This window comes from Alosa sapidissima, chromosome 15 (assembly GCF_018492685.1).
Source record: "Alosa sapidissima isolate fAloSap1 chromosome 15, fAloSap1.pri, whole genome shotgun sequence".
In the NCBI taxonomy this organism is placed as follows: domain Eukaryota; kingdom Metazoa; phylum Chordata; class Actinopteri; order Clupeiformes; family Clupeidae; genus Alosa; species Alosa sapidissima.
In genome coordinates, this window is record NC_055971.1 from 3,475,379 (window position 1) to 3,499,104 (window position 23,726).

Genomic DNA, 23,726 nt, shown 5'->3' on the forward strand with positions numbered 1-23,726 from the left:
CCTAGAAACGTTACCGAGGTCTAGCTAACGTAATATAGCTTACCTACTGCATTCTCGGTAATCGCTTAAGTTATGAACTTACTCGACGTAATACCAATATTACCGAACTAGCTAGAGTTAAACTTAACGTCCTCTCTAGACGTAGCATCTACGAGTATGTTGCTAAGCTACAAGTTTGAAGCTAACGCCAGCTTGCTTGCTTACTTGATTAGCCGAGTCGTTTTAAACAGACTTCACACACTCCATTTGAATTAAAAACACAAATTAATTGTAACTTACATTGGGTGTGGTAGGAAAACGTCCGTTTCATCGTCGTTTGTTGGACGAACCAGACAACAAGAACGTAAACTTTCTTCAAGAGGATGGTGGAAAGCGTGAAGTGGCATATAGGAATCAATGACGCAAGGAGAACGCTACTGCGCATGCGCACAAAGTAATTACAGGATGTGTAGTTTTAGGGAGCGCCAGATTGTATGCATTAGAAGTGGAGACAGTTGGATTCACAGGTGACACCTGTGCCAGTGTTCTGATTACCCCGGGAACTACTCTGGGAGCTTAACGAGCGCAGCTGGCTTTAGGCCATTATGACATCACAGCCATTCAAGTCTATGGGGAAAAAATTAGCTTTTTAAAATTTTTAATCCCTTATTTCTCAAAAAGTATAAACCTTTTAAAAAATCTGAAATAATAACTCTCTTGCCGAACGGCTTCAGAATGGTTATTTCAACATGTCTGTACGTTAAGCGGTTAGAGTCGCATTCATTCTTGAAAAGGTAAAAAGAAAAGGTTATAAGAAGAAGCCAGGAGATTTCAAGATAGTGGATTCCATCCACAATAATGACTCAAGATCAAGTGAGAAGAACATTAGCCCCGCCGTGCAATGAGTTGCCCAGTGCTCTCAGTTCCTTTGATAGTTTTGGGGTCTTTCAAGAGTGGTCTAAAGGCATACTGTATCTGTTCAGCATGCATTTAGTTAATAAAGCCTTTCTCATGAGTTATGGTTTGTATATTATATTATAGTATATTATAGTATTTGTTTATTTTCATTGTTTATTTTCATTAGACTATTGATTGCATTGACATTATTGTTTATTATTGCTATTTCTAATATTCTATTCTATAGTCTTACCAACTTTTAAAAACTGTTCATTGTTAATTTAACTACAACATTTGATATGTTGTCTATGTCCTTTTTTCTGCAGCTAAATGTGGGTTTACAAGATTTGTAGATGATCACATTCTGTTTTTATTTGCATTTTACAGTCCCAACTTTTTTTCTGATTTGTGGTTGTACCTGACTGCTGATGGTAATTTTGATACCACAGATGAATAGAGACCCAGTCAGACCAATAGTATAAAAAATCAGGAACAGAGTTTTATTTGCAATGATGCACATCGAGGGAGAGACAGCATGACTTCACCTAAAGATCCATCAGCTGCTCTAACTAGACAAGGAGTTAGGGTTAGTAGAGTTAGTATCCTTCCAGGCTGACGGGAGATGGCGTTGGTCATCCCATCTCACGTGGACTACACTGACTCAGACTCTGATTAGTGGCAACCTGGCAATCCATTGGGGCAGTTGTGGCCTACTGGTTAGGGCTTCGGACTTGTAACCGGAGGGTTGCCGGTTCGAACCCCGACCAGTAGGAACGGCTGAAGTGCCCTTGAGCAAGGCACCTAACCCCTCATTGCTCCCTGAGCTGCTGTTGTTGCAGGCAGCTCACTGCGTCGGGATTAGTGTGTGCTTCACCTCACTGTGTGTTCACTGTGTGCTGAGTGTGTTTCACTAATTCACGGATTGGGATAAATGCAGAGACCAAGAGTATATACTTATACAATCCGGAGCAAATAGCTACTGACGCAGCCATGCAGAACAGTGAAACACTGCAGTCATAATATTCTCGCTTATCTCTAAATACAGTCACACACAGATATACACAGGGACAGTACAGATATCATACAGTCATTACATAGAATCTTACTTTTAAAGTCAAAGTGACCCACTAATGAGAAATGCTGAACATTAAACCACATATTGGAATATTGGACATAATGCAGAACATTAAACCACATATTGAAATATTGGACATAATGTTCTGTTCCACTTTCTCTCACTGCCAATCCCAGTTTTATGACATTTCACACTGATTGAGCATTGAAAAACAAAGTAATTGGCTAACTGGGGCAACTTGGGGATTTTGGGGGTAACCGCTGATCTCTCTGTATAGGCTACTGAGCAGCTATTGTGTCTAAAGTGACATGTTGTTTGGAGATCAGCAGTTATTCCTGAAGGAACCTTGCTTTATAGAATACCCCTCATGAAAGAACTTTTGTTCAAGACAAATCATGGTGGCTAATGATAATGAGCAAATAGGCACAGAGATCAGCAGCACACACCCACACATAAAATAATTGAATAACATATCCAGATGAGACGTAACTCTATGTCTTTTTGTCTGTGCCAACAGTTCTTGCTGTGATATATTGCTTGGATGTCCTGCTTTGACTTGCTTCCCTGTTTGCGTAGCATTGGCTCTAGGGCTAGCCTGTCACCAGTCCAGATTTCTGTCTCTGCAGTGTGGTGAGCTGGATGCTTATCAGCCAGTCATGTTTGATCCAGGCAATCAGAAGCATTTACATTCCAAAATGAGAGATGTCATAAATCATAAATCAATCAGTGTGTGAGAGACGCATGCCTAACCAGGCAGGCATAACAATTGAGCAACAGAGATCTTTTTTTCCTTTGTCTTTTTTTGCTGGTCTTTATTTGAAAGTATTTTTCAACATATATGACACATATTGATGTGTACCAGAAATATATATGGTTATGTTTATGTTTAGCAGATGTTTTTATACTAAGGCGACATACAATGACATAAATAAATATTTAAATTTACATTAGAATTAAGAATCATATAACCTAAAAATTAAAAATACCAATATTCATAATAGACTAATAGAAATGTTACAGAATAAGAACATATACAAACTATGACACTATGTAAGAATGAATGAGTTAAATTCAGTGGAATAGTCTTATGTTATATTTAACATATTTAAATATGGTTTACATACAAACAATACAGATTATTTGGTAACACTTTACGGTAAGGGTACATGAATAATCATAAATTCACCCATTAATTAATTCATGATTTATGTATTACTTCATTCCTTAATATCTTATTCATCAGGAATTGAGTTCATAGTCGATTGAATCCATCATTTATAATGATGCACCCACCGTACCTAATGCTTTAGTTGATGTGTGGTTCATGCATTAGGTCACGAATGATAGACTATGAACTCATGTCAATTCCCCAATAATTCATGAGATATTAAGGAATGAAGTAATGCCTAATGCATGAATTCATGATAATTCATGTGTCCTTACCGTTAAAGTATTACCGATTATTCGTTCAATCAAAAGTAGGTAAGCTAGATAAATAAATAATCAGTAACCACTTCTGGCAACAAAAATAAATAGTGATTTTTCTATCTGGATACGTTCAGCAGCCAAGCCATACATTTGCTTTGATAGTGTAAATAACTCTTCCCTCTATATAATCAAAATGATATGCCTTTGGCCCAGAGAAAAAAGTAATGCTTCCCTCTGAAAAACAAAACAATGCAACATAATATAGTTAGCATACAGTCAATACACAGTCAAGAAGCCCTTGATACTAAAAGCCCTGCTGTACATATTTAAATATATGAGGATGTAAATAGTGTATTGAGTGTATTTGGATAGACCTACAGTACTGTAAAGTGGGAAAGAGTCTTACCTCTGAATTGAATGGCTGCATCTACTTTATCCCCAATACCTGGCCAACCATGCTGTATTTTTCGGGGAAATCCAGAATCCATTGTACCCCGAGCTTCATCATATCTGTTAAACAAAACAGACATGGAACTTCAGCAGCAGAAGCTTGTAGCCCTCACTAGATGGCAGACTTCAACAGCGGAAGCTTGTAGCCCTCACTAGATGGCAGACTTCAGCAGCAAAAGCTTGTAGCCCTCACCAGATGGCAGACTTCAGCAGCAAAAGCTTGTAGCCCTTACTAGATGGCAGACTTCAGCAGTAGAAGCTTGTACATGTAGCCCTCACTAGATGGCAGACTTCAGCAGTAGAAGCTTGTAGCCCTCACTAGATGGCAGACTTCAGCAGTAGAAGCTTGTACATGTAGCCCTCACTAGATGGCAGACTTCAGCAGTAGAAGCTTGTACATGTAGCCCTCACTAGATGGCAGACTTCAGCAGTAGAAGCTTGTAGCCCTTACTAGATGGCAGACTTCAGCAGTAGAAGCTTGTACATGTAGCCCTCACTAGATGGCAGACTTCAGCAGTAGAAGCTTGTAGCCCTCACTAGATGGCAGACTTCAGCAGTAGAAGCTTGTACATGTAGCCCTCACTAGATGGCAGACTTCAGCAGTAGAAGCTTGTAGCCCTCACTAGATGGCAGACTTCCGCAGCAGAAGCTTGAAGTAGTAAAACCACAGCCCAACAAAACAATAGTGCTGCATTCATCTTCTCTTTTTCATCCATATTTAAAATGTTCTATCATGTATTACTAGATAGGAAATGGAAATAGTTACCTATACTCACCTGTAATAAACAGTTCCTGTAAAAAAATATGTTTTCCTGTATTCTGTCAAATGAACAGCAGCATCTATTTTCTTCACTGTTGTAGGGAATCCATAATCATAGATTGAGCTGCCATGACTTTTCCTCTTCAGCTTCTGAACCATCCAGTATTTAAGACCTGAAACATGATGGCAGGTTAAGTCAGTAAAGAACACACACACACACACACACACACACACACTACTTAACCACCAACTTCCTTGTTGGTGGGTTCTTATCGACTCTAAAGTCATAAAACAGTTCTCTGGATCATGTACTGTATATGGATGGAGTAGGAATAGAGTCTGTCAAACCACTTCACCTGTGAAGACGATGGTGCCACCAGTTTGTGGGATGTTATAAGCAGCGTCCACAGAGGATGGCACACTGGGGAGGAATGTTCTGATGAAGCCCTCTCTAACTCTGCTCCAGTGCCTCATCCACCTTGTCCTCAGCCACATGTAACTAGTACCAACATTTGAGTATAGACATTTTAAGCATGACTGTTATTTGTTTTCCAGTTTCATTTTCAATAAGTCAAACCATGAAGATTTATGAACCTGCCCTTGAAGAAAAGAATGTCATTCCCAAGCATAGCCACGGCATCAAAAGAAGAATTGGGATGGCACTTTTTAGGGATGGTTGGTGTTACCGGTTTCTTGATGCGTTTTCCTATGGCCCATAACAGAGGTAAGTATTGTTTTAGGCAAAATTATAGCACAACCATTTGTGTTTATTGCCCCCATTGTCAGGCTTATGCTCACCATAGAGTATCTGAATTGCCAGTGTGTCATCTCTTGGCAGTCTGGGGCTGACTAAAGAAAGCTTTTTATATTTAGGATGCATGAGGGCAGAGGGGTCTCTCGAGTGTGACAGGCCGAGTGAGTGACCAAGCTCATGGGCAGCCACAGTAACCAGATTGAAGCCTGTGACAGGGAGAGGGACCTGTTAGAGGGTTTTACGTCAAAACTCACAGCTCTGCTACTGTTAAACACAATATTTATTGACCTGGTTTACTGTGATCCACAGTCCAAATTTCATCATCATCAAAGTGGACATCTCCACCCATGTCGTCTCCAGGCTCAAAGGCATGAGCCAGCACACCCTTAGGGCCATCGAAGGGGAAGAAGTCTCCATGAACTGCAAGACGAGGGAGAACAGTGTCATCAAGACGCTGCAATACTGACAACAACCCAAAAGGGGAGTGAGGCTCACAGTACAGAGAACCGTCAGGTAATGATCAATGTGTGGATTCAGTTAACGCAAACCTGCCTTTGGATGCAAAAGAGATGACTATGTCTGCTTTGTCCTGGTCCACTTTGATGAAGTTCAGGTCTGCTGCATCACTCCATATTTTCAAGGCCACATGTACTGAGTGCTCCACTTCTTCCTTACGTAGATTGGTGGTGTATTTTGCAATCCTGTGGAAATGGGGAGTTCAGTAAAACATGCAGGGACCTGACTTATGAACAGACTTTGTAAATCAACTTACCAGTCTCCATAACTCCAGACGTTTACAACACAGGCTTGAACAACAAATGAAAGGCATGGTGAAAATGTATGTCAGGAATTGTACAGGGTTATATTAGTTTACTCTTGAGAGTGTAATGAAGGATGTTCCAAAAAAAGAAACCTTTTGTCAAGTAGTCACTAAAAGTTATGGAATTTAATTCCCAGCAATGTGTCAAACATGGAACAGGAAATGATTAAGTGCTCAAGATCCCTCAAGGTCAAAGGTTGAGATTGCATGGAGTCATATGTGAAATACTGCTCAAAAATACTGTGTCTGTGTTGTATCTCATGAGCGCATTGAAGGATCATTATCAAACCTGGCAGTTTATCACAGATCTAATCTCACATAATTTAACATATTCACACAAATATGGCAACAAGCTATTATTGATCACTGTACATGGTAATCAAAAAGCTATTTCTACACTTTTGTACACTTTTTACAAAGAATATTGTCCTGTTTTGTGGTAGCATATGTATGTCATATTGTTTAGTATACTGTATATACTGTATGTGTCTGTTTACTCTTGCTGATGCCTCTTGGCCAGGTCATCATGGAAAATGAGAACTTGTGTTAAATTGGTTTGACTTTATAAATAAATCTACAGATTAGGTACTCAAAATCAGTGAGTGAAATGTCAAGTTATAGCACTACGGCTAGTGGAGGCAAACCAGTCATGTTTGATTTCATTCATTATTAACCTCACACTATGAATTTGTCTCCAGTGAGCCAAACACTTTCATTAGAATTTAAATATATAATGCAAATGAACAGTGCTTGCTCAATTTGTGTTCAGTATAATGTTGCCAGACCACAAAGTACTCAGTGAATTTAGTGAAGGATAAAGCTGTTTAATGTTTGGCATAAAATGGTGAGACTCACTTGTATGTGACTGTATGATTCCTCCACTTAGGTCGACCAGGATAAAAGCTGAAGTTCTCCACGTCAGGGACCCCACACCGAGGTTCTTTCATTACCAGGAGGGTCTCTGGGGTGAGGTGCCCAGTCTCCTTCAGACCAAAAAAATTCTGCATCTTCCTTAAATTCACGTCTAGGCTGCTCAAGCCTCTTGGGCTTCGAGGTTTCCCACTCAGTGGCATCTGATAGAATTTCCTCAAGTAGACCTGTTTTACACACCTTCAATATTTGCATTGTGTCTTGGAGAAAACGTTTACAGTAAGTCCAGTGAACTACTGAACTTATGTTTATATGCATATTTGGGCGCATGCTCTATGAGTTGACTGACGATATTTAGTGGTTCAGTGCTTTGATTTGTGTATTTCAATGTTGGGTTCTAACATTTACAAATTATGCAAATCACAAATCTTAAAAATTGCTTCGTATGGCAGACATGCATTCAAAAACCACATTCATAAAACTCACTCAGAGATAGGTAACTGAAATTCATTAATTTCTCAATGACTAATAAAACATGCCTGATTCACACAAGTTAACAAATGGCGTAAGGACAGGATACGTAAGGACAGGACACAACAGACACACAGACCTCAGCATAGTGCACGTCTTCTGGCTCATGAATCACGGGTGAAGTCCATATGATGCTCACACTCAGAGCAAAGCTCAACATGTGGATCCATTGGCCTCTCCATGCCATTGCTGTGTGCCACAGCTGTCTCAGTCCAGGGATTTATAGGTAAACAGTGCATCACATGACATCTAGAAGCTCACAAATACTGTGTGCACTAACCCACCTGAAGCAATTGTGACATCTCCTGTGGTAAGGCTAATATTGCCACAGGCATTCAAGTCATGTCTTGTTCACCCCATATTTGCATATATTACATACTTCTAACCCTGTTCAAATGATATGTCTAATGATGGAGCCATGGTGGTTTGAGGCATTTTTTGCCATTGAACACCTTTTCAGTGTCTTCTCTCTAGATATCTGAGGCCAGAGGAGATAATTAGCAAAAGCCACTCTCTGACCTCAGCCTCTCTGTAGTGTCAGCAAGATAATTAGGTTGTAAATTGGTATACAGGAAATGAAAACTCCACAGAGGGGCATAGAAGCAAGGGGTGTCCCATGTCCCATTTCAATGTGTTGAAGTGTCCCATTTATTGTGTTGAAAGTGGATAAACAAAAACTGAAAACCGTTATAGATTATCATCTGCAAAAATTTGATTAGATTACGATTCACCAGGTAACGATTCAATTCAATTCGATTCTACGATGCATTGCGATGCATCAAAATTCTACTGCACACAACAAGGCAAATTTTTCATTAGTCATGAGGTAATACAAGCAGTCACATATTGAACAACAGATTTTATTGGCTGCTATGTGTGTATTATCACTCTCCTGTATCTTTGACATAAATGTCATTAAATAAAATAAAATTGAATGGTACAGGGTATTGGATATGGCATTTTCAAACCTGAAAAAGAAAACATAAATCACTGCTTTCAGTGCTTTGAATGAGAAATGTTTCCCTTCTCTCTGCTTTAGAACCATTTGAAATTAAATAGAGCAATAACAGCCAACTTTTTCCAGCAGTGACCATAAGTGTTATTTTGCACACAATAAAATAGCAGCTCTAAGACAGGGCAGTTCCTGAACTCCTGTGCAAACATCCGGAAATGCCCCCAGAAGTAATTGAAACTTCACAACTTTATTGTCCACTCAAAGCCAGAAAATAAATAGTGACATAATCGATTATGGCATGTTGCCGCATCGATGCTGAATCGTACATGACCCGCATTGCAATGCATCGCCGAATCGATTATTGTTGACACCACTAGTATTCTTCAAATGTTGTGTAGGCTAAATACATGTACAGAGGCACAATTTCAGTTTGACATTATAAAACAGAGAGGCTAAAATGTCTGTATAATTTAAAGGAATGTGACATACAGTACAGGCCAACAGTATTGCAGTTGTAAGGATAAACATCTTTATTTTTCCATGCACCCAAGCCAAGAATTTGCCTTATCAACTCCAGTGATCTGTTTTGTTGAGTAATTGTACTTGTATACTTCTGCATCAGAGAAAAAGTGGATGAGACCTACAAAAAATAGTGTGGGCTGTTTAGTCCTAAGCGGCTGTATTTGTTTTGCATTGCTGACACAAATTGAAATGTCAACAACAATTCTGTAAAAACCAACAGTGAAGTCAGTCCAAACCACCCCATGGTTACTCACCGTCTTTATAAACCGCAGCATTCACAGACATATTAATTCCAGGGAAATCATCTTTGATTGGTCTAGGGAACAGTTTCTCCATGGTTTTACGATTCTCATTATACCTACAGTAAAAGGTGTTACAGTTATCATTTAGAATGTCAAACAGTTACACTTCTTCCTATGTGTAATATTGCACAATGTCTAAATTGTATTGTTTATCTTACTTCCAGTATTTATCCTGAGTAAAGAAAAGGGTACGTCCAGTGTTCGTGATGTGAACTGCAGCATCTATTTGTTTCACCCATGATGGAAATCCATAGGCTCTGATATGTTTTGTCCGTCCCTTTATTAGTGACCCCCTCATGGTCCAGTAACGGGTTCCTTGGCAAATTAAAACACATGTTGATTTTAAATCATTTGGATAGATGGATAGATAGATAGATAGATAGATAGACAAATAGATAGATAGATAGATAGATAGATACGATAGTTAGATAGAGATAGATAGTTATATAGATACATACATACATACATACATACATACTTTATTGATCCCTAAGGGGAAATTCTGGATAACTCATCCAGAAAGGGTGTCACAAGTGTAACAAGTTAAATGAAAGGGCTGCCTGTGCCTAGGACCTGTAGAAATCAAATTAGTCAACTCTTGATAGTGGGGTGTGTACCATTGAAAAGGTAGGCAGTTGATCTTTGTGGAACAGAGTAGGCAGCATTGATGTTCTTGTCAATTTTAGGCATGAAGTTGTGAATGGGTCCCTCTTTGATGTCATATTGCTCATCATGCTTGATCCACAAATACCTTTATTCAGCAAAAAAACAGAAACGTGTTGTGTGATTATTACCCACACAAGTATAAACGACATGTAGGCTTTCAGTGCTTTATTATATATATATATATATATATATATATATATATATATATATATATATAATATATATATATATATTCAGCATCAGAGACCAGTGTGAATAGAGCCATAGTCTCCCATCTCACCTGTCTTTGAAGAAGAAGAGCGCCTCCATGATATCTGTCACAGCATCAAAAGACAGGTTTGGGTCACACGTCTCCTGTAGAGCCAGAGGTAGACGAGAGCCTGGGTAGAAAAGTCTGAATCGGGGAGGCCAAACAAACCTGGACGGGGGCTGCGGCCTCTGTCTCTGCGATGCTACAATGAATAGGGCTTTACTCTTCATATTTACATGTACATGTATTCATTCCATTACAACAAACTTACGTAAATACATTCACTTAGCAGAACAAGTTGAGTAAAGACTAAGTTTGCAAATATAAACACTTGTCACTTTGTGAAAGCAAGTTAACTGATAACACTGTACGGTAAGGACACATGAATTATCATGAATTCATGCATGAATTAATTCAAAATGTATGCATTACTTAATTTGTTTATATATTATGATTAATCAGGAATTGACATTTAGTTCATAGTCTCTCATTCATGACCTCATGCATGAACAAACCATCAACTAAAGCCTTAGGTGGGTACATCATGATGATTTATGATTTCTTAAGCATGATCATTACATGAATTTAAGGTTAATTGCTCAGTTCATCATGTCTGTGGCCCCTCAACTAAAGTGAATAATGACATGTGTTTAGAGAACTGAAGTTATGTTCAGAATTTGAGCAGTGATGACCACAATTTTGTCAGAAACAGAAATAATCAGGATCATGCTTAATAAATCATAAATCATAATGATGTGCTTACCGTACCTAATGCTTTAGTTGATGTGTTGTTCATGTATGAGGTCACAAATGACAGACTGAATTCATGTCAATACCTGATGATTCATGAGATGTTAAGGAATGAGATAATACATAAACCATGAATTATTCATGCATGAATTCATGATAATTCATGTACCCTTACCGTAAGTGTTCCCAGTTAACCCTGCTCCCTCTCTCTCATCATACAGTATGCTCCCTGGGAAAGAAGGTCATTGGGGTAGGGTTGTTGCTGTTTACCTACCATAAAGTGCATTAAGGTTAATAATGTCTTCACTGGAGAGCAAGACTTTCTGGGCCTGGGACCTGTAGACTGGGTACATCAGAGACTTGGGGTCTCTTGAGTGCCTTAAACCCAAGGCATGCCCAAACTCATGTGCTGCCACTAAAAACAAGTTGAAACCTACACAGGAAAACAAATACACAAATATGAACAAAACAAGGCATGGCAATCTGAAAACCACACATGCAAAATACCTTAGTGAATTGCCACAGTGGTTGAGGTTTGAAACAGACAGTACAAGACATAACAAAGAATCTGTACACCACATGACCTACACCTCTCAATGTGACTGAAATATAATATACAAAATCATATCTGAAATCCATCCAAGGATACGTATCTGGAGTGTAGGTTAATTTTGTTGTGGTCACCTTTCGATCCTGCTGACCAGTATTCATCATCGTCAAAGTGAATGTCTCCACCTAGGCCCTCACCAGGTCCGAAGGCATGAGCCAGTGTGCCTCCTGGGCCGTCAAATGGGAAGGAATCCCCATGTCCTGCACACACACACACACACACACACACACACACACACACACACAAACACACACACACACACACAAACACACACACAGCACATGGGATATCTGTCTTTTTATGAGGACCTTGGGCAGTTGCCTGACGTGAAACGTTACCTCCATAGGTGAAATCCACCATGATGTCAGCCTTGTCAGAGTATGACCTGACAAACGTCAGCAGACTAGCCCTGCCCCACACTGCCACAGCAGAGCTGATCAGAGAGTCCACAACATGAGCGGGCATATCGCTAGTGTACCTGCCAATACTGACCAACAAACATACAACACTTTAGATTAACTGTTTCGTCTTTCAAGTAATTCTGTTAACGTAGCATGTACAGTAATGTTTTTTTGGATGTGTACTCAGAGGAAGAGAGTCCCCTAAAGTGAGCACTCCGAACTGACATCAAATATAACTCTGATTGCAAGTACCCAAAAGTGACTTTGTTTTTCTTCCAGCGTGAGAGTGTTCCATGGCTGTAGTCCTCCACATCTGACACCCCACAGCGGGGAGTCCGCATCACCTCCAGCGTTTGGGAGTCCGGGCTGCCTGTGACGCTGAGCCCAAAGAAGCTCTGCATGTCTGCCAGCTTGGAGGAGAAAGAGGGATTGCTGCGCTTTGTGCGAGTGAGTGGCTCCCTCTCAAAGTTGTAAAAGCGCTGCAGATATTCCTGAAAGTGCATGGAAAAGAAATGGAATCAGCTTAGTGGGAACACTTGACTTGGATAGTCCACCCACAGTGACTTAACAGTTCATCTGTTAACATTCAAGGTCAGTATGTAAAATTGTTGTTGAATAATTACTGAACATCACCTTAACTAAATCCAACCCTAACCTGAACCTTAACCATGAATTGTAGTTGACAGAGTGTCAACAGATTGTTAATACAAATGAACTATACTAACCAATGGACTAAATCCCTTCCAAAGCTGAACATTTAGAGATTGGGTATAGCACATAATTTATGCTACTTTGTATTTATTTGCCCTTTCTGAGATGTTCTGTTTTCAAGCATGATCTAAGAGCAATAATCCCAATATTAGTTGAGTAACAATAAGGCATAATTATCAAAATGTCAAAATATACATGCAGCATGCCACTCATTATTCACCTATTATAGAAATAGGATAATAATTTCTATTATTCATTCATTAGTTATTATATGATAACCCATAGACACTTCCAGAGCAGAGATTGGTGATGTAACCCTAGACATGTGGTCAAAGTGAAACAAAGTGGCATTTTACACAGCTGCCACAACCATACGTGACAACATAGAAAATGAAGAGAAAACCAAAAATACTTTAATAAAAAGTGCAGAATTGGATGGAAGAAGCTTGCAAAGATGTGACATTATAGTTTGACATCCTCAACATTATTATAACTTTTGTATTCATTCTCACTCTTCACTTAGAATGAAATGGATAATTGAGCATTTCTGTGTGATCATCCTACATGCTAAATGTTACTTTGCCTTTAAAACAAACCTCTATATGATCTTTAATCTCCTGCATTGAATAATGTTAAATATGCTGACTTACTGTTGCCAGGGTCAGGTCATTCTCGTCAGGATGCATGGAAGCCTCTTCTCTGGGCACTGATGCACTGAAACACACACCACAGAACACTAACGCCCACGGCCAAGGAAACACCAACTGCATCTCTGAACTATAGAATAAAGGACTGAACTTCTCTATCTTAAGAACTTGGAGTGGAACGCCATTCTAGATGGGTATGGCCTTAGACATGTTATTATGTCTCGCAAGACGCCAAACCAGCAAAACCTCAATCAGCAGCATGGTATTAGGGAGGGGTTTGGGCAGCTCACACAAAGAAATATGTTTATGGGGATTGAAAAATGATTCTGAACCTAACTCATTTTCTAATGCAAAAACACCATATCTTTCTCCTCTCATCTGGACAAAATCAGAGTGAAACTAATTGAGGTGGGCACTCTGAAGGGTGGTCGAGTCAAGGTCTCTTAAAGTGCAATCTCGGTACCATAAGTACTACTTGAGTAAAACTGGCCCAGTGTTGCTTAAATGCACTGGGCCTGTACTGATCTACACATTGCAACACCCTATTTTAACCTGCATGTCATGCCATTTCTCAGGATTGCTAGTGGCAAACCCAGATTAAAATAACTCCGCCAACGCACGCAAGAGATGCTGTAAAAATAGAAAGAAACAAAAATATTTTTTGTGCTGTTTTTTTCATCTCCCTCTAGTTGTACCGAGCTTGTAATAACAGTCTCACAATTGTAATCTTACTCAAGCCAATTACAAGCAGCTTTCTTTAAAAATTCTTTTAAGTTCTTTACCATTTTATTTTTGTCACATTTGAGCATTGGAACAATAGTGTTTCCCATTCAAAAGCTGAAAGATATCATTTTTTTTCAGTGCCATGAATATCGCTTTATTCCAGTGGATGATCCTGAAAAGAATGTAATTGTGTGGCTGTCTGCGAGGCTTGAAACCAGATTGAATCTGGCAGGACCCCCTCCCTGCTGTGGCACGGGCAGCAAGCCAGTGGGCATACTCCTGCTGTAATTAGGCACGATTGGGAGCACTATGAATGTGTGCTGTCAGCACAGATCCACAAGCAGACAGCCTCTCAGGGCTTTTCTGTACACAGGGACAAGCCTTTTAGCTCCTTGGCATCCCTCTGGTTGGGCTTTTTTTTTGTCAACTTTTCATGTGGTTCTGTCCGTTACAAGGCACAATTTCATGTTTTGCTTTGCTGTAAAGCACATTTCCCTATTGTCCATTGGGAGACTTCATAAGGTTGTTAAACTTAACACTTGTGGCGATAGCAGGAAGAACAAGTCTTCTGTATGCAGCAGTTCTACACCAAAGAGATTGTTGTTGTAACATGGGAAGTGTGAATTAAACATACCCTTATCTGTCTGCTTAAAGACACCATGGTGTTCGTTACACTTTCAGGATCTTTGCCAAACAAAATGGGGAATTCAAAGGATTTTAATGCGAGGATTTTAATTAAAAAAAACCTCAAGTAGTTCTTCCATCAAGTTCTTTTATCCAGTGGGATATCAAATATGTGTGGAAAACAAACACAAGTGACTGACCTTAAGTAATTTCAAATGGTTCAAAAACACAAGCAGAGTAGGCTTACATCTGACACAGTTGTCAACCCTCTAAGTGTAATGAAACAATATCTACTGTAAGTGTACCCTAACAGGCCACATGTAATGTGATATGGATGACAATGTTTTGATCATTCAAAAAAGAATTGTGAATAAAATGTATTCATTCATGACAGAGAATCCAACATTAAATGACTTTGCTGTGAAAAACGATGTAAGTCCTCCTTCCAATAACTGGTGTGATAATCATGTTTTTAATAAACCATGCTTCTAAACATCTCTTGGTTCCCTCCTGCTCTCCCCTTGGTTGCTCAAAAATTGTTGAAATCTATATGTTTGCTTTTGCATACATGTTCATTTCACAAAAATATGTGTTTTAAAGCCACACCCATCACAAACTTGTGTGCACTACACCCAAATGTACGTCTGCATTTGCATTGCACAGAATACGTCTGCCATTATAATATTACACACTGCTTTCCAGTTTTAGTGTGCCAGTGTATGTGTGTGTGTGTGTGTGTGTGTGTGTGTGTGTGTGTGTGTGTGTGTGTGTGTGTGTGTATGTGTTAACCAGTGTGTGTGTGTGTGTGTGTATGTGTACAATCTTCTGTACAGTGTTTCACTAAGACAAGTCTGCAACAACAAAGTATACTTTAGCAACTCCCAAATATTCATTTGTATCTGAATTGCACAAAAACACTTGAGCTATAAGCCACTTGAGCCATTATTACAAATCACTGTACTACAGTATACTTCTAGATTTCTACAGTGTGTGAGTTTGTGTGTGTGTGTGCGTGTGCGCGCGCGCATGTGCATGCACATGCACATGCACACGTGTTTGTGTGTGTGTGAGAGAGAGAGCCTGTGTGTATACCAGTGTGTATGAGTGTGTAATATCTGTAAACACTTGTGCGTTTGCCTTTTGTGAGTGGCTGTGTGTGAATGTGTGTACGTGTGTTTGTGTCTTTACTAATTTGTGTGCACTGCCAGTTGGTCAGTTATGCTGAACCTCAAAGACGGCTGGCTGGCTCAGTAGTCGCCTGCATGGGAATGATGCCTTGTCCCAGAGGCCCTGCGAAGCTGACACAGCAAGGAGACCTCAGGCAGTAGCTGGACACACAGCTGGCCTTCTCCAGATAGCAAGAGAGGGCTTCTGTAGACTGGGCAAAAGATGAGATGGCTTAAAGCATCCTACCTGTCTTTTGCTTATTTATGGCTTGGTGATGGCCGTGTAGCACCGGTTAGCTGTCCTGTTAGTTCCATGTTTGAATGAGTGATTGATGTCTGATCCAGTGTGAGTGTGACACAAACGGTGTTATTTAGTGTGAATCCCTGTTGCATGTGCTAATGTGAAATGTCCTGTGATGAACCTTGTTTATGTTCCTTCTGTTAACCATTAGATTCGGTGTATTATGTTGATATACATTCCTGTCTGATTTCCTTGATGGTTCATGTCGGTTTCCCTTGTCCTTGTATCTTGTGCCTAGTGTACTGTATAACCCCTGTGCTGTGTGTCTGTGCCAGTTGGTGCCAATTGTTGAAGTCCTATTCCTGACTGTGTCAACTAAACTGTAAAACCAAAGAGACACACCAAAGAGATGCATATTATAAATAAAACAAACCAAAGTGACACGTAGTATATTAAATATAGACACGTTTCTATGCTAACATTTACATCAATCTACTTTATATTGCGTGTTGGAATGCTTAATCAGCCAGTCTGGCTTTGAATGGTTCCCTTAACTATCCCTGATGTAAAACTGCTCAATATGACTCAGTCATCTGGTTAGTGTTTTATGAGTTAAAGGCTACACTTTTGTTAAACTCCTGTATTTAAGTGTGACTCAACACAGCCATGCTATCTATCACACAGAGCTACATATAGACGTATTCAGCCTCTGAAGTCCCCCAACAATCTTGTCCTCTCTTAAGTGCTCACAAGACACTAGAACATGGAGCACAGAGCTGACATGGGGCACCACTGCCCTCCAGAGGCTTTAGCTGTTAGAAGGTCAAAACAAATCCCTTTTCTGTTGCATTCAAAAAACCTGGACTCTGGAAAAGGAAAGCACACAAGCACATTAAAAAAAACAATACCTAAGTAAAAAATTGTCACATAACAATCAGTATCAATATAGCAATATAGCAGTATCAAAAGTAGCCTACATCAGACCTTGCAGTGACATTTCACTGGACAATGTGTGCTTTCAGTGGACATTTACATCACATTCATTACCAAATTTTAAAATGGCAACTCTGATAATATTGAACAAAAATGAGGTAGTGTGAAGTAAATGTATTTACATCCTGCTAAGACCATGTAATAGTGAACCCAGAGCCCGTCTACAGAGAGCCTGGCCACTCCGTATTAAGTCCCATTGTACAGAATTTTGGTTGCAGTTCCACCAGAGTTCCACTGGGGGTGACCGCCATGACTGCAGATGAATGGGAGTCAATGGAGCTAGACGGCTAAATTTGTCTCTTTCACCTGATTGTCGTTGACAAATCTCAGATTTGATTGTAGTTTGTATAACTTTAACATGGGTTATAGGTCAAAAGTTGAATGAACGAGTACTTATGTCCTTTTGATTTCTTACAGGTTGGGTCGTTGTTGCCCATAACACGCTAGCATTGTGCTAATGAATGACGTCATCGACACGTTTGAAAGGCTTTTTAGAACAAAGTGACTTTAAAAAATATGATACTCAACTAAGTGTATTTTTTTTTGCCTCCCCTTTCGAATACAATATTCAAATTACTTGAAAAAAAATGATATCCCGAGAAAAGTGGATTTTGAGGGGTACAGCTCCATAGACCTCCATGCATTCTGCACTCGTGGACGAGCGCCCTCATGTGGAACCACAGAAGGAACTGCAACCAGTTCAGAAACCGGAAGTTTTCCGAGAGTGGCAGTTCTCCCCTTATTAGACATTCTCTGGTGAACCCTTCCTGAGCGAGAGAGAAAGAGAGGCAGAGAGAGAATCAATGTGTGATAAAATAGAGGCTATAAGGCTGCGTTGAGTCACACTTAAATACAGGACTTAAAAAAAGTGTTGCCCTTAACCCATAAAAACACTAACCATCCTACTTTATTTGGGAACTGAATCCAATTATGATCAAAACACTTCACACTGGGTGTGTCTTAACTGGCTCACACCAAAACCCTTCAAAGGCATGTATTTGTGTGGAGGTCAGCATTATGAGCACACAGCAGACACTTTGATGTTATCACTTAGTCAAATCTAAGTTGTGTGGGACTTTATCTTCCACATTCAGCACAGTGGGTGTGATGGCAGGGGAGGTTGATGATGAGGATGAGCTAGTTGGGTCAGCAGCTTTCCTGACTGGAACAGGACATGTATGAGTCACTCACTCACTTGCTTCCCTATTTATGTTTGGTTCAGAAAATGTTCTTGTTTGGTTTCAGCAACATACCCTGATTTTTGTGAATGATCATCACAGATGCATATTTACTCTGCTGACTGGTTTATCTGAAGCCTGCAATAATAAAGTCAGTTTGCCAGACTGACTCACCCTCACATTTAACTGGCATCACACATTAAGAGAGCAGTCTGCTAGAGTCTGAAAATGTAAAATAATTTGTGGCTACATTTCCAGGTTTAATCTTTTGATTTAACATTTTTGATAGATTATTAAAGTAATTCAGCTGCATTGATCTATTGATTTTAGTCATTTCTACTGTGACACTCTATGTACACTGAAAGTCTTTAAATGAATGTTTATTAAGAATATGGCAATAAAGCTTTAAAAAGCATGACAAAAGACCCTTGATGTTAAGCATGAATTCACATTACATAAACAGCATCAATTCAGGAACAGTTATCATAATTAATCTTTATTTATCTTATGGGGCAAGTCAAAGTAGACCACTTTTCCCCCCACTGTTTAGGCTCAAATGTGTCAAATGTGGGCCAACACAGACAGGATAGATTGACCTATTGAGATATCACTGTGCTTCACCTCAGCACATAGGGGGCTGTATTTATACCCCAAAAGAATTTTACAACAATGCTTCAGAAAAAAGGACAATTTGAGAAAAATTTCAAATAACCAAGAATAACTAAAAAGCTAATGAAAATCTTCATTATCTTGCACTTCTTTGGGTTTTAGCTAGGCTACTTGGCCCTTAATGATGAGGATATGAACTAACGTTAGGGGAGAAGCACAGTGCCTGAACCCGTGACTCCTTTGACTAGCATGCCACCAAGAACAGCATCCTGGATTGAGCTAAACTCAAACTGACTTTCACAGTGACAGCCATACAAAGATGCCAGAGAGAGGCAGCTAAGTTAGTCATGACAAACGGGAGGATGCTAACATTAAATATTTTTATTTTGTCAATTTCTTAGGCCTACATCAATATGATCATCACTGACATCAAAAATGGTGGATGCACATCAATACTATTTCATTAGTTGGGGGCCTTAAAGGTGCCCTGCCACACAAAACCGTTTTTACTTTTTTTATTTAAATTTTTTTTTAAAACATGTTAGGTCCATATGTTTGAGCTATGTCGTGAATGTGAAAATGAACAGCTACCTCCTCTGTCAGCTCTAGCCACTGAAAAGAAATAAGCGGAGAATTTAGGCCAGTTGCAAAAGCTCTTCAGATTGACGTGGAATTGATGGGCTCATTACTATTCATGAGCTCGCCCAGTTGAGACCTTGCCTACAAAATTCGTTTAGCTCTGTGACAGTTTTCGTAGGCCTATGCAAGGATGCTGAATGTCAACGGACTTGTGCGCTATGCACAAATAGAACTTCAACAATGCATTTTGCCCAAGAACCCAGACTTGAGGATCAAATGGCTTCAGTTTATTTTTTGGAACAATGCCACAGGCTTTGCAAAAAGGTTGCTGTTGAAGCCTGGAGCAGGCTACCATCGCAGTCTACGACCAGTGCCCGTAAGTGAAACGTAATTGTGAACTCAAGGAAGTGCTATGTTATACAGGTTTAATGAACTTGCTAGCCTAGCAGGTTTTATTTATGCACATTTGGACAATGCTAGCACTCGCTAGCCAAGTTCATGCCATGAAGCTAAAATTAGTTGATAATGGCTGTCATGTTATGGACGAAACCTACTAGCTGTTAGCCAATCAGAGTCAAGCAGCTTAGCTCCTTGAACATTAATGAGAACTGGCGCAAATCGAGCTGAGTCTTAATGCAGGCTTTCAATACCACACTAGAATGGCTTGAAACAAGGTAACCAAAGCATGTTTTCCACAAAAAATTGTACAGGGTCCATGGTAGAACTTCAGACATTACCACAAAGTAATGAAATACGTGTGGCAGGGCATCTTTAAGCACATTTTCACGCAAATTCATCTAAAAGCGCCAAATTTGGCACAGATGTAACTTAGGTCATACTGAAATGATTGGGGGCAAGATGGCAGCCAAATCCAATATGGCCGCTGCCTGAAAAGGGTTCCGACTATAACTTTTGAACCACATGACTTACAAATACAAACTTGATATCTTTTTCAGGTTAATTGATCATAGGAAACACATAGAAATTTTAATATTTATGACCCGGTGCATCTGGACCCCTTATTCCTCCAATTCCAATATAGCCACTGTCCAAAAAAGCAGTTTTGACTGTAGTATGGGGCCTTACACCCCATTGTTCGACAAGCACCAAATGTGGCGTGGATGCAGCTGAGGGCATACTGAAATGAAAAGGGCGCCTGAGCCAATGGTCCCTGAGATCAAGATGGCGGCCAAATCCAATATGGCCGTCACCTGAAAGGGATTCGGCTATAGCTTTTGAGCCAGATAGGATACCAATACAAACTTACAAGGATGCAAGGATACAAGGAAGTTTATTGTCACATGCATATAGTTACTGGAAGTAAGAAATGCAGTAAAATTATGTCTGGTGTCAGCCTATTTGTGCATTTATGGGGGGGGGGGGTTAAAAGTGCAGTAGAAGAGGGGTTTAGTAGATTAAGTGGCAAGGGCTGCATAAGAAAGGTGGGGGAGGATTGGGATTGGGGGGGGGCACCTACAAGTAGCACCCAAGAGCAACAGGGGCAAGGAAAAACTCCCATACCAAGGAAGAAACCTTGGGCAGATCCACGGCTCAAGGGGCTAACCCAACTGCCAGGGGTCTTGGTGTGTGTGTTGGGGGGACATGGGTAGATGGAGGAGAAATCAAAAATAATATATAAAAAGTTCTATGGAGATGTGCAAAAGTTGGAGAAAGTCAAATATGTGTGTGTGTGTGTTTTGACGTGTGATGAAATAAGAAAATAAATAAAAGGTCTGTAGCATAGGGAGAGGGATGTAAAAGTGCTAAAGGTCTTGTAGGTGTGTGTGTGTGTGTGGGGGGGGGGGGGGGTCATGAGTGCTGAGGAGTGAATGAGTGCAAAGTCAGTATAGTGTAAGTTCAGAGTTGGGAAATGTTTGAGAGTGCTGAGGAGTGAATGTGTGCAAAGTCAGTATAGTGTGAGTTCAGAGTTCGGATGGCCTGGGGATAAAAACTTCTCCTGAGTCTCTCAGTTCTGGCTTTGTGACTACATAGGCGTCTTCTTGATTTCAGCGGTAGGAATAATCCATTGTTAGGATGAGAAGAGTCCTTCAGAATCTTTTGGGCTCTTAAGAGTACTCTTCTGGAATAGATATCTTGTAGAGCAGGGAGTTGAGTTCTTATAGTACGTTCAGCTGAGCGCACTACTCTCTGCAGAGTACTACAATCTCTAACTGTGGAGTTCCCAGGTGATGATGCTACATTACCAGTTAGAACACTCTCAACCGCTGTGAAGTGTAGAAGGCCTTCATGATGGATGTAGAAACTTTGAATTTCCTTAGCTGATGAAGGAAGTAGAGTAGCTGTCTGGACTTCTTCAGAACATATTGAGTGTTAACAGTCCATGTTAAGTCTTCAGTAATGTGGACACCAAGGTATTTAAAACTTGTGACTCTCTCTACAGGTTGCCCGCTGATCATTAGTGGGGTGTAACTGTACTGTAGTTCTGCTGCTGCCTTCTGTAATCCACTACCATTTCCTTGGTTTTATTGATATTCAGTGTCAAGATGTTAGATTGACACCACTGTGCCACCTCATCAACCTGATCCAAGTAGAGCTGTTCATTGTTGTTACTAATCAGGCCCAAGATCACTGTGTCATCTGCAAACTTGATGATGGAGGTATACTGTTGCCTTTGCAGTCATGTGTGTAGATGTTGTACAGCAGTGGACTCAAAACACAGCCCTGGGGAGCACCAGTGCTGATGGTTAATGAGTCAGATGTCAGACCCCCCACTCTAACCACTTGTGAACGGTTGGTGAGGAAGTCAAATATCCAGTGACACAGGGTGGTGTTCAGTCCTAAGGCCTTCATCTTTGTGACCAAGGTGAGAGGTACTATCGGGTTGAATGCTGAACTAAAGTCAATGAACAGCATCCTCACATAATTCCCATTCCTCTCCTCCAGGTGAGTTAAGGTGGTGTGCATGAGGTTTGAGATGGCATCCTCTGTAGACCTGTTGGCTCTGTAAGCAAATTGGAGGGGGTCGAAGGAGGCAGGGAGGGATGAGCAGATAATGTTTTTCACACGCTTCTCAAAACACTTCATCACTGTAGACGTCAGGGCTACTGGGCGGTAGTCATTCAGACATGATGGACTTTTGTTTTTCGTTACTGGAACAATAACAGACTGCTTGAGGCAAGTAGGAACTGTCTCTTGAGCCAATGATGTGTTAAAGATATAAGTGAAACTTGATGTCTATTTTACCTTTTTTGACCATGGGAAACCCATAGAAATGCTTACATTTATGATTGGGTATATCAGGACCCCCCAAATTCCCTACACAAACTACAAATGAGGATGTCTATTTTATGAATGTACAGTACGAAGAATATAGAACAGTTGTCGACGGCCGCTATGGGGTATAGAGGAATAAAATGAGTGTTTGTAATCAGTGATCAAACTTTGTCTCACCTGGCTTTGCCCCAGCATAGCTGCACACTTAACCGTTGTAGGTATATGGTAGGTATAACGATGGTAAAAAGTACTGTTTCAAATATCATTCTAGCTAATACGACTGACAGCTTCCACACACTATGACAATGACATGCAAAACTATATCATTGGAATGATTTTGTGAATGATTGAAACATGACAGCCAATCAGAATCCACTGAATTTCAGACATTTATCCTGAGAGCCTTTCCTTGTTGTTAGTTATCGTGGATATTCACATATTTCTTACACAGGCATTTCTAAAATACAGATATGAATGAAGTTTTTTAACAACTATCATAAAAAGCTACTGTCTACCCTAAGTATCAGACTACCTGTAAGAGATCATCCCAGACACTTGGGGTAAGTAAATAACTGAATTGCTCCGACCGTCCTAAAGTACAGCCCAAGGAACACTTGATCACCAGACTATGAAGAAATGTCTACAGAGTGTCTGCCAAGTGTTTGTTTTGATGCGTGGAAGACAGCAACAATGGTTTGTTCAAACAGGAAGAGACAGGGAGGAGGGAGATAAATTCACAGATTGTCATCTAAGTACGAGGTGTGCAGGAATGCATGCATACACAGAAACACTTAAAACTCAAGCAGTCAAACTGAAAAAAGAATTATTCAACAAAACTTAATCCTTGAAAATTCTGGAAATTCACAATTTCGTCGCCGTTTAAAAAAAAAAAAAAAAAACATAGTCCAGTCCATACAACTTCATTTCAATTTCAAAAGAAATACTGGACTATGTTTTTTTTTTTTTAAAAACGGCGACAAAATTGTGAATTTCCAGAGCAC

General features: G+C 40.0%; 2 protein-coding genes and 1 long non-coding RNA gene across 4 annotated transcripts; 1 reads left to right on the forward strand and 2 right to left on the reverse strand.

Moving 5' to 3' along the window:
* Nucleotides 1–3,429: 3,429 nt before the first annotated feature.
* Nucleotides 3,430–7,743, reverse strand: mmp20a (matrix metallopeptidase 20a (enamelysin)). Its single transcript, XM_042064685.1, has 10 exons — nucleotides 7,644–7,743; nucleotides 7,019–7,260; nucleotides 5,896–6,044; nucleotides 5,632–5,763; nucleotides 5,388–5,549; nucleotides 5,184–5,295; nucleotides 4,946–5,088; nucleotides 4,606–4,762; nucleotides 3,786–3,889; nucleotides 3,430–3,613 (listed from the first exon to the last, which is right to left on the reverse strand). Exons 1-10 carry the CDS (start codon nucleotides 7,722–7,724, stop codon nucleotides 3,510–3,512), a joined length of 1,386 nt encoding a protein of 461 aa, XP_041920619.1. The 5' UTR covers nucleotides 7,725–7,743; the 3' UTR covers nucleotides 3,430–3,509.
* LOC121684627 lies at nucleotides 5,793–12,385 on the forward strand. Its single transcript, XR_006023159.1, has 3 exons — nucleotides 5,793–5,856; nucleotides 7,050–7,129; nucleotides 12,300–12,385. It is a non-coding gene; the product is annotated as an uncharacterized LOC121684627 (long non-coding RNA).
* On the reverse strand, nucleotides 8,117–17,777 carry mmp20b (matrix metallopeptidase 20b (enamelysin)). 2 transcript variants are annotated; one of them, XM_042064684.1, is made up of 11 exons: nucleotides 17,760–17,777; nucleotides 13,382–13,445; nucleotides 12,273–12,511; nucleotides 11,958–12,106; nucleotides 11,694–11,819; nucleotides 11,284–11,442; nucleotides 10,290–10,461; nucleotides 9,961–10,094; nucleotides 9,502–9,658; nucleotides 9,296–9,399; nucleotides 8,117–9,159 (listed from the first exon to the last, which is right to left on the reverse strand). In XM_042064684.1, exons 2-11 carry the CDS (start codon nucleotides 13,415–13,417, stop codon nucleotides 9,050–9,052), a joined length of 1,386 nt encoding a protein of 461 aa, XP_041920618.1. In that variant the 5' UTR covers nucleotides 13,418–13,445; nucleotides 17,760–17,777; the 3' UTR covers nucleotides 8,117–9,049. The 2 variants fall into 2 exon arrangements, with proteins under 2 accessions (XP_041920618.1, XP_041920617.1); XM_042064683.1 differs by lacking the exon at nucleotides 17,760–17,777 and having other exon boundaries at nucleotides 13,382–13,501.
* Between the last annotated feature and the right edge of the window lie 5,949 nt (nucleotides 17,778–23,726).